The sequence below is a fragment of the Dipteris shenzhenensis genome, chromosome 11 (assembly GCF_047967505.1).
Source record: "Dipteris shenzhenensis isolate YYH24624 ecotype China chromosome 11, Dip_SZ_1.0, whole genome shotgun sequence".
Taxonomy (NCBI): Eukaryota; Viridiplantae; Streptophyta; class Polypodiopsida; order Gleicheniales; family Dipteridaceae; genus Dipteris; species Dipteris shenzhenensis.
Genome location: NC_141606.1, coordinates 5,659,704 through 5,670,898, shown reverse-complemented (window position 1 = coordinate 5,670,898; position 11,195 = coordinate 5,659,704). Strand labels below are relative to the sequence as shown.

General features: G+C 43.9%; 1 protein-coding gene across 2 annotated transcripts; it reads right to left on the bottom strand.

The window, feature by feature from the left end:
* Positions 1 to 672: 672 nt before the first annotated feature.
* LOC147896534 (uncharacterized) lies at positions 673 to 4,150 on the bottom strand. Of its 2 annotated transcripts, none has more exons than XM_087381655.1 (2): positions 4,063 to 4,150; positions 673 to 3,935 (listed from the first exon to the last, which is right to left on the bottom strand). In XM_087381655.1, exon 2 carries the CDS (start codon positions 3,904 to 3,906, stop codon positions 1,159 to 1,161), a length of 2,748 nt encoding a protein of 915 aa, XP_087237781.1. In that variant the 5' UTR covers positions 3,907 to 3,935; positions 4,063 to 4,150; the 3' UTR covers positions 673 to 1,158. The 2 variants fall into 2 exon arrangements, with proteins under 2 accessions (XP_087237781.1, XP_087237782.1); XM_087381656.1 differs by having other exon boundaries at positions 673 to 3,929.
* Positions 4,151 to 11,195: the final 7,045 nt, after the last annotated feature.

The following is an 11,195-nucleotide window of genomic DNA, read 5'->3' as shown; positions in this document are numbered from 1 at the left end:
TCGTGTTCATCAGCAAACCGTGCTCAATCAAGAATGTCCTTCCCTGCAAGTTGTTTGTGTAGAAAAAGATGTTGCAAGTCCAGATGGGAAGCAGCTTCAAAACCTTTTTCCAAACTTTTCAGCTCGAGGTACGCCCCCATCATTCTCTAGGCTGAGGGGGATAGCAATTATGTCTTGGATTTGGATTCTTAGATGGAAATTGCGGAAGGTAGCGAGGATGCGCAGTATACCACCTGCTTCACTTCTTCTACCTCTGTCATGGTGCATAAATTCTATGCATTTCTAGTCTTTCCTACCAGACTCCATGAGGCACGCTCTCTGCTCAGCCAATCCATCCAGCCACAGGTACCAAAAAACCCAACCATAAATAATACCAAAGACACGAACCTCCAATAAGACCTACCCCATCCAGGGCAGGCCAAAAAAAAAAGGTTAGGGTTCAAGGTTGTCCCCCATTATACCACTGTACCCCCATAAGACCTTTATTTTAACATACACAAACCTGCACTCCCATCAAGATTGGCATTTCCAAGGTCAGAATATGTATGAATACATACATACATATATATATATATATATAATGAGAGAGAGGGAGAGAGAGATCAACAGCAGCAACCCTCTAAAACGGAACATCATAAAAGACTAGCAATAAGTCATCAAGTTACAATCCGAGGAAGCTCCCATTTAAAATTTGTCGAGTCATAGAAAGATGTTGCCTGGTGACAGACATCATACATGTTACAATCCTGTGATTTTTTGAAGGCTATTAATGCATAACTACAAAAAGATGGACTATCACATAGACAAAGTCTTCCAGGTCGATGACAAACCCAATCCACCATTCAGTAAAATCCTTCTGCAAGACTTCTTGGCATTACTGGGTTGCTCACATCACACCATCACTGATAGAGAACTGATCCATCTTGCTACAACCCTGTCATGTTTTGAAGGCTAAACATGTAATATACATATCTACAAAAGATGGACCCACATAGGCACGGACTTTCAAATGACAGTTCAGCAAAACCCTTCCGCGAGACTTCATGGCATTCAATCAACAATGTGTACTGAGACTGACCCACAGCACCCTATGACCAATAAAGAACTGATCCAGCTTGCTCCCATCTACACGGGGGGTATCGTATTTCATCCATGTCCTCATAATCTGGGAGTTGTTTCTGTGGAACCTCGACTGCCAACTTCATTTGACAGCCGTGCCATTATGCTGCCACCATGCACTCTTTCATCAGGTAAAGACAGAGAAGACATATTGAAACTGCCATCATCATCTGCATTAGGGGACCTGACAAAACCAAAGTCTTCTTTCCTCTGCGATGCAAATAACTCTCCATTCTGCAAGGACAACGGCACCAATACCTGAGGTGGAATGAAAGGTCGATGAAATACAAAACCTGCCTCTAAGTTTTGTTTTGAGGCATGCTGCAAATGTGTACACTTTGGAAAGCATGACTTCCCAGCTGCCAAATCCGTTATATTGCTTGCATGCTGAACAACGTTTGAAACGCCTGGCCAAAAACTTGAGCTTCGATATGATATCTCAGCATTCATTCCATTCACAGGATGATTTTCCATATTGAAGGATTCCAAAGCACACCTAGCAGAACCTTGAGTAAATTCAGTCCCTAGTAAAAAGTGCCCCATCACATGTGGATGAGTGGTATCATCTTCCATGCCCGCCCCTCCAGATCCATGACTTGCACATGCTTGCATGAGCGAGTCTGATCCTTCACAATCAGAGCTGTGACCTTCATAATCATCACCAATATTAGCAGATTGTTTGCTAGCATCAGAGCTAGATTGTAAAAACTGCCCTGTCTGCATTAGCCTGCAAAAAAGGCCATCTCCAATCCCTGCAGAAAGTGCTTTACCTAACGTACCAGCTCCATGCACTCTTCGATCCTGCAGAAGAGCACTATGCACAGTACAAAGGCCTATCTTACCTCTTGCATATTTATCACAAGGTCCCTCGAAAATGTCCCCTGCTTTATCTTGCAGAAGCTCTGCACTATGTGGAGAACCTTCTTGGCCCCATGAACATCTCTTTCCTCCACCATGAGCTTTACAGTAGTTAGTACTGCCCTGTGCACTTTTATTACAGTTTTCAAACTTGCAGCGCTTGCCACCTCCATGTCTCACACAAAAGTCTGTCCTTCCCCTGGCACTTTTAGTGCAACCTTGTACTGCACACCGCTTACCACCCCCATGTGCAACACAATAAGAAGTACCCCCATGTACACTCTTGGTGCATATCCCTCCACCATCAAACATACATCTTTTGCCACCTCCATGGCCCTTGCACATAGGTGTACTCCCTTCTGCACCCTTATTACATCCTTCAATAATACACCGCTTCCCGCCTCCATGAGCTTTGCAAAATATGGTACTCCCTTGGGCACCCTTTCCACAACTAGGGTATTGACATCGCCTACCACCTCCATGAGAAATACATAAGCCAGAGTAGCCTTCTGCACTCTTGGTGCAGCCTTCCCTTTGGCATCGTTTGCCTCCACCATGCCGTATGCACAAGCCAGATCGACCCCTTGCAGCCTTACTACAACCATCAAAACTACATCGGCAACCTCCACCATGTCCAATGCAATAGTCTGTCTTCCCTTCAGCACTCTTGGTACATCCTAAACACTGGCATCTTCGCCCCCCTCCATGTGCCTTGCAATAAACCGTGCAACCTTCTGCCCCTTTGTTGCATCCTTGCTTCTTGCACCGCCTCCCACCACCATGAGCAATACACAAGCCAGAAGCACCTCTTGCCTTCTTCCCACAACCTCTGAACTTACACATCTTGGAAGCTCGATCACCAGATGCTCCACTGGTAGATGTGGTGCCACTTGATGCTCTGAAATTCATGGAAAAATCAGATTCCAAGATATCATCGCTACTGGCAAAATCTATTCCAAGCTTTCCCTGTGTGACCTCAAGTCTTTGTGCCGCGGAAGGCATAACACTGTCAAATTTGCAACTCATTAGGAGAGATGGTATGTAACCTCCACTCTTCGTTGATCGGGCAGAAGTGGAACCTTCATCAACGACAGAAATGTGTTCATAAGAAATGTTCTCTGATCTGTTCACCTGATGTGTGCCGCCATGTCTAGAGCCAATTGGCACACCTGAGGCATAGTCGGTGTCTGTGACAACTGCAAACTTCTCTGATAGGCCCAACTGCAGCTGCACTCCCAGACAATTTTCAGCACCTGCTGCACTTAAACCTTTCCTTGTTCCGACATCAACTTCATCCCATTTATCCCCACCCGATGGACACCGTGAGTGCCCCAGTTCCGAAAATATATTTACTGACCGAGAACCTTGATTGCAACATGTGCTGACGCTGACATCCGAATCAATAGATGTCAGTGCAGATCCACTCCCAGAAAATGCAAAGCCATTCAACAAACCATGAGGACTGGGTTCAGTTACCCCCAAGCCTACTTCCATGGGCGAACCTTCTTCCTCCATTCTTGTCGAAAACAAGCTCTCTGAAGAAGTCCCGCTTCCTGTACTCATTCCACAGTCAGAAGGGTCAATTGAGCGACCCAGACCCAAAATCAACCTTGAATCGCTTTCCAAAGACAAGCTCGGAGAGGCCCCGCTGCAGATGGCATCACTGCTCGGCCTCTTCCTCTTTGTTCCTTTTGATCCGTCACACAAATTCAACGCCGGTAGGCTTTCCGTGGGTGCAATTTGCAGAGCCATCCTTGTATCGCATGTGTTTTCGTCAACATGCCAGCTGAGTGGATATAACTTTGACATCAATGCCATGCCGCGAGTCCTCCCTTCAAAAACATGCCCAACTTGACCGTATCCGTCACCCGACAACGACATGACGGCGGCATCCATGGGTAGAGGACTGTCCGACGAATCGAAATCCATGCGGAGCGAAAACCCGCAACGAACTACAACTAGAATTTCGACAGACAAAAGTCAATAGGCAGTGCCCAAGACCAAAAGAACAAGAATGAGAAGGATATACAAGTGCTGATGAATTCATTGAATCGAACAGAAGCGTGGGTATTTCCAAGGTTGCACCTTGCGTTGCTTACGTAGACGCCTCAGATTTCATCTAAAGAACTGTCCGATCTGAAGATTCTAATGCCGTGATTCTACTATTCACAAATCTACCACTTTCCCAAGACATGGGAGAAAATGTGTTAGTGAGACGCCACTCATATTTCATTTCACTTTATCAAAGGAAAAAGAGCTTTGTTCCCAAGAGAATCTATCCTCCCCATGCCTTGAGGTTTCGTTGTGGGAAACCATCATACCTTTTGTATGTGAGGGTTGGAAGTAGACATGAAAATGGACCGGTGAACCAAGTGAATTTAGGTAGAGAGTACAGTGTGATGGTCGATCATCAACGTGGAACTTGTTGATTGAACCAATCACATTTGGTGATAAGGGGAAACAACGGCGGAGGGAGAATACAAAAAGTCTATGTGTTATGGTGAATGGGAGTATCACAATGGTTTGTTATGTGTGTACTCCTCAAAGTGTTGACATGATAGTTGGCAAGGAAGGCTTTGGGACTAAATGTCATTGCAAAGGTTTTCAGTATTGATGGTACATTAGGTTTGATGCATTAAGCAACTTCAATGGCATCATGGAACATTCTAGGGCCTAGATCCATAGTGCATTTGGACATGTCATGTTTGGGTCGTAGCCAAAAGTAATGAGAGGCTCCACACATAGGTACAATTGATTCATCTTTGCTACAAATTGTGCAACAAGTTCATCAACCTAATGTTTAAAGTATATAGCATTGATAGATCAAGTTATTTTGAGCAAATTTTTGAATGAGTTAGGATTCTAGTTGCATCAACAGACTCTTATTGCTAAGAATACCATGAAGTAGCAATTTTCCATGAGTACTATTCAAAATTTGTGGGGTTCACATTGATCATCGCATAGAATGATACTCAGTAATGTTCATGACAAGGATTTTGTTGACATTCTCACATTTGCGTAAATGTGTCATTCATAATTGTCATTTTTGGTCCAAAAATGCGTGAAACTAATGTTGATAACTTGAATAAATTACGGTGAATCAGATAAATATAGGGGTATTAATTGCAACTATACTGGTAGCCATGATGTCGATGATAATAGGCAATATACTGGTGGGCCATTTAGTTATTTTACTAGTACTATTGTAAATACCATTGGTATTATGATAAATACCATTTAGTAATATCACTAGTACTATTGTAAATACCATTGGTGTTATGATAAATACTAGCATTATAATAGCCTTTATGGGACGGTAATATTTACTAGGTTTTGCACCCATTTTTCCCTTATAAAGGCTTGCAAGAGCCGCAGGCGCACATGATTCGGCAAGATTGTGGTGCATTCCTACACTTAGCGTGGTGGGATAAGGTGGAGCTCAACTGAGTTGTGCGAGGAAGAGGGTGTGTTCATTGTGGTTGCAATATCTAGTGTATTGGGATGAGAGTCTGCAAGCCAATAAATGCGATAGAGATTATGGGAGGTACTGCAATTTCCAAAGAGGTTATTTTTGTCCATTTTTTCTTTGAAAAGATGTATGTTTTATCTAAACCAAATCCCAGTGCATGGGCTAGAATGCACCCACTAGGAGTTGCACCTAGCATGTTTCTCTCGAGGAAATAAAAACCTTGGATCTAGTATTGATATGTCTTTCTCAAGTTTTTTTTTTCTCAAGAGTATCCTAAGGGATGAATCTAGTGCAGTATGGGAGAATGGAGTCTCAAAAGGGCCCTAAATTAGTGTTTCCTAAATCTTAGGAACTAGGAAGAAATTCAATGTGGACCAATGGGATTAGGAGGGGATTTGATGTGGACCTCTGGGAGTACTCCTTTCTGTGGGGCACTGCCATGTTGAGGTGGCACATAAGGAGGCAGTCGATAGAGCGAGCGAGGAAAAGCGAGCGGGCCCAGAAAAGCGAGCGAGCTTTCCCACAATTTCCTTATCGAAGTACTCAACATAGCTTTGTGGAAACCACTATTTGGGAAGATTCTCTAAAAGAAAACTTATCTTACTATGTGTAACTATACCAACATTGCAAATTATAGTCTACCTTAACTTCCAATTGGAGCCATACTCACATTATGCAACAATAGTATGTGGGTTTGAAAGAAACCGAATTTCCACTCCAAGGCATAGGATTCCATTACTGATACAACGATTCTTTTGCATTTGAAATGGGTCTTATTATCACAACTCCTTCAATAATCAAAACAAATGCGTTGCATGATATGTTGAACTTAGTAACATAAACATCACTTCACCCATATGCGGGGAAAAAAAACTATCTGTAGACTTCATAGCATGGGATTGCATCAACACGTATGACATTCAAAATGGTTCTTCTTATTAAAAGTGTTATCAACCATGGAAGAACTGAATGTTTAAAAATAGTTCACCCGTATGTCGAAAAACCCAAGTGTCATTTATGACATTCAAATTTGTTTTTGCAACCATCCTGTAGTTCCTAGAGATTTTGCCCGTACTTCCAATCCCTTCCCTTCAACCACTAAGGGGTACCTAATAGTTTTGTAGAACACTTGAGATATCATCACCTCCTAATAGAAAACCATTATTACTATTTGTAGAACACTTAAGATATCATCACCTCTTAATACAAGACCATTCTTACTATTTGTAGGACACTTGAGATATCATCACTCCTTCCCTTCAGCCACTAAGAGGTACCTAATACTTTTGTAGAACACTTGAACCATTCTTACTATTTGTAGAACACTTGAGATATCATCACCTCTTAATACAAAGGGAGGCAGCGCCATCTATTGTATCAGTTTTACAGTAATCAAATTTTTTATTCTCCATACTATCTGCTTTTCTCTCTTGCATACGAGATCCTGTTATCTGTTGAGCACAGACGTTGTATTGTTTTCTTACATGGTATTAGAGCCTAGACTCTAGCAAGAAGATTTGGTAGTGTGTTTCTGTTTGCGAGCACATTGTGAGAGATGGCCCAGCCCACAAGATTGCGAATCCCACCGTTCGGCGAAAGCGAAAAGTTGGACGGCACTAACTATCCACTCTGGAAGTTCAAGATGAAGACCATCCTAAGTGCATACAAGCTTTGGGATATTGCTACTGGGGTGGACGTGAAGCCGGTTGCGAGACCGGATCCAGCCAATGCAGGACAACAGATAGTACCAACTGTGGATGAGATTCTCGCATGGACAAGAAGAAATGCAGATGTGCTGTGTTCTATTGTCTGCAGTGTAAGTGATTTCGTCATGGCGTTAATTCAACATGTCACCATAGGAGAAGAGGCATGGATGGGGCTTAAAAAATCAGTATGAGACCACGAATCAGACACGGATTTAGAATTTGGAGACTCAACTCATGAACGAGGAATTGTCTGAGTCTAAAGCGGCAGAGAAGTTCATCACCAGGGTGAAGAATCTGCGCGATCAGATGACTGCGATTGGCATCACCATCACCAGCGAGAATCTAGCACGAAGGTGCATATGGATTCTCCCACCAAAGTACGATGGTCTTATTATGGTGCTGAATACGCAGAACAAAAATCCGCCCCTCAACTTTGATGATTTTAGCGCGATGCTTCTGGAGGAGGAGATGCATCAAAAGATGAGGACTGGAGAAGATTCGACTTTCTCGGCTGGATCAAAGAAAGGTAAGGGTAAGGACTCTGGTAACCCATCTTATTCTGATGATAAAAAGAGAAAGAAGAAGATCAAGTGCTTCTATTGCAACAAGGCAAGGCACAAGCAGAATGAGTGCCGGAAGAAGATTGCAGATGAGAAGAACAGAGTAAAGAAAGAGTCCAGCAATAGCATGCAAGCAGTACCAGTAGAGCTGTTCGTAGCAATTGAGGAGATTTGCACGGAAGCAGTTCATGTACCTGCAAATGCACCTTGGATCATTGACAATGGTGGATCGCGCCACATGACCAGTCAGAAGGATTGGTATACCTCTCTACATCCGGTAGGGATTGACATCCTGGTAGCAGTTGGCAATGATGCAAAATGTCCAGCAAAAGGAAAAGGTACGATTGCTCTCAAGTCAGATGGAGTTGTAAAACAGTTGTCCGATGTTCTTTATGTGCCAAATATCAAGAGAAACTTATTGTCCGTTTCTGCGATCACGGATCGGGACCTCAAAGTTCAATTCGATAAGAATGGTGCACAGATTTTGGATCTTCAAGGGAAGGTCTTTGGTAAAGGTACATGGCGCAACAACATCTACGAACTCTCAGCTTTCAGTGCTCAAGCCGATGTGAAGAACACTAAGCTGTGGCATGAGAGGTTTGGTCATCTAAACCTTAGTTCTTTAAAGGAGATGCATAAAAGTAGAATGATTGCATACCTACCAAAAATTACAGATCTACCTGATGTATGTGAAGCTTGCATGATGGGCAAGCAGCATCAACAGCCCTTTCCTAAAGAGGCCAGCAAGGCAAAGGCTCCTCTAGAGCTCGTTCACACGGACCTTTGCGGAAAGATGGAGATGGAAGCTTTGGGTGGTTCCTACTACTTCATGATGCTAATCAACGACTACAGTAGAAGGATATGGATATACTTCCTGAAGACTAAAGATGAGGCTTTCAGTAAGTTCAAAAAATGGCACGTAATGGTCGAGAAAGAAACGGGGAGGAAGGTAAAGAAGTTGAGATCAGACGGAGGTAGTGAGTTCACATCAAGTGAATTCGAAAGTTACTGCAAAAGTCACGGGATCAAGAGGCAAAAACCCCCGCCACATACATCACAGCAAAATGGAGTAGCAGAGCGCAAGATGCACGTCATCTGCGAAATGGGCAGGAGTATGATGAAAGGGAAAGATTTGCCAAAGTCTTTTTGGGCTAAAGCATGTAACACGGCAATTTACATTCTGAATCGTAGCTACCCGAAGGCTGTGAACGGGATGACTCCACTGCAAGCCTTTTCTAGTAAGAAACCTTCAACTGCACATTTCAGAGTTTTTGGATGTGACTGTTTTGTGCATGTCCCTGATGCTAACAGGACCAAATGGGAACCGAAGAGCCAGAAGTGTATTTTCTTGGGCTACAGTGAGGAGGCAAAGGGTTACCATCTCTATAACCCTATTACCAAGAAGGTAATAGTAAGTCACGATGTGGTCTTCTTAGAATAGCCGCATCAATTAGAGGAGGATTCTTCCTTCCCATACAACCAAAACCAGGATATCCATCTAGTACAACCACCAACAGCAGACCGAACTCCCCCAATGGTGCTTGGGAGGACTCAAGATAAAGAAGAGGAAGAAGAGCCTCTAGAACCACAATGGCAATGGCCATTCCCAAAGTGGGTAAAGTAGCTTTTGGATGGCAGAGAACCTCTAGCCATTGAGGAGGAACCATCCGAACACTGCCAGTCCAAGAGATTAGAGGAGCAAAGAAGGGCCCAGGAACACTTGGTCAACTATGCTTTGATGATAAAAATGATCCCTGTTGAAGAACCCAAGTGCAACACTTGGGACCTTGTGGACTGACCACCAAAACGTAAGGTAATCAGCACCAAGTGGGTGTACAAGACCAAGTACAAGTCCGACAGCACATTGGATAAGTACAAGGCTCGGCTCATGGCAAAAGGATTCGCATAGGTACATGGTTTTGATTATCGGGATACTTTTGCTCCCACAGCTCGACTAACCACAATTCGCAGTATTTTGGCTTTAGCAGCCCAGGGAAAATGGCCCGTGTTTCAGATGGATGTAAAATCTGCCTTTTGGAATGGAGATCTCAAGGAGGAGGTATACATGGAACAACCACCAGGTTTTGTGATCCCCGATTCAAATCCTCGGTTCAGAAGGTAAAGTCTGTAAACTGAAGAGGGACTTGGGAAATAGGCCCCACGAGCATGGTACCAGCGGATTGATGCCTACTTTCTACAAAACGGGTTCAGGAGGAGCCCATCTAATGCAAATTTATATATCTTCAAAGAAGGAGGCAGGTGTAAAATCATGGTCCTTTATGTGGATGACCTTGTCATAACAGGGAACCATGAAGAGAAGATCTCGCAGACAAAGCATTTGCTAGGAAGAGAGTTTGAAATCACAAACCTCGGACTGATGCATTTTTGTTTGGGGATTGAAGTTTGGCAAGAGCCAAAACATATCATCTCATAGCTGAAGTATGCTGGAGAGATACTGAAGGCATTTGGCATGGCTGAGTGCAAGACAGTTGGCACCCCTATGGAGGTTGACGTGAAGCTCTCAAATGAGGATTCATCACCACTGGTGGACGAAGCGAAGTACAAAAGGCTTGTCGGCAGCTTGATTTACTTGTGCAACACACGGTCGGACATCAGCTTTGCGACTGGTGTACTAAGCAAGTTTTCCAATAAGCCCCAGGAGAACCATTGGAAGGCAAGGATGCGGGTGCTGAAATACATCAAAGGCACACTTGATTATGGCTAACCTATACCAAGGGCAACATCTTGACCGAATTCTATGACTCGGATTGGGCAGGAGACGTGGATAGCAGGAGATCAGTGACAGGTTACTATTTCTCACTTGGATCTAGAGGTGTGTCATGGGTCAGTAAGAAGCAACCTACAGTTGCTCTTTCTTCTATCGAGGCTGAGTATAAATCAACATGTTTTGCTTCTTGTGAGGTAGTGTGGTTGAGGAGGATTTTAGGGGACATGGGTGCCGTGCAGAACAAGCCTACACAGTTACCATGTGACAATCAGAGTTGCATGGCGATTGCAAAGAACCCTATGTTCCACGCTCGCACAAAACACATTGAGATTCAATATCACTTTGTATGCGAGCTCATCATGGATGGAGAGGTCAACTTGGTGTACTGTCCGACTACAGAGAATGCTGCGGACATCTTCATGAAGGCTCTTGGAAGAGACTTGCTGGAGAGGCATCTTCATCGACTTGGCATTGGGCCGAAAAAGTAAGTTCACTTGCAAGTGGACATTGAGGGGGGGTGTTAGATATCAATGCTCCACTCTCATGTAACTATGCGGGAACCAGCTAACTCTACTTGTAAGCCCCCCATATGAGGAGAAGGCATTTGAGTAGCTCAGTTATCCAGTAGGTCCTGGTTTGGACACCAGATGGGGGCCATGTGTGGCCTGATGGCTGGACGGCTTCAGTAGAGTTGGCACACTGCCAACTAGGCTACATGCAAGTGCAGGAAGGCATCCCATGACTGACCGCATTGA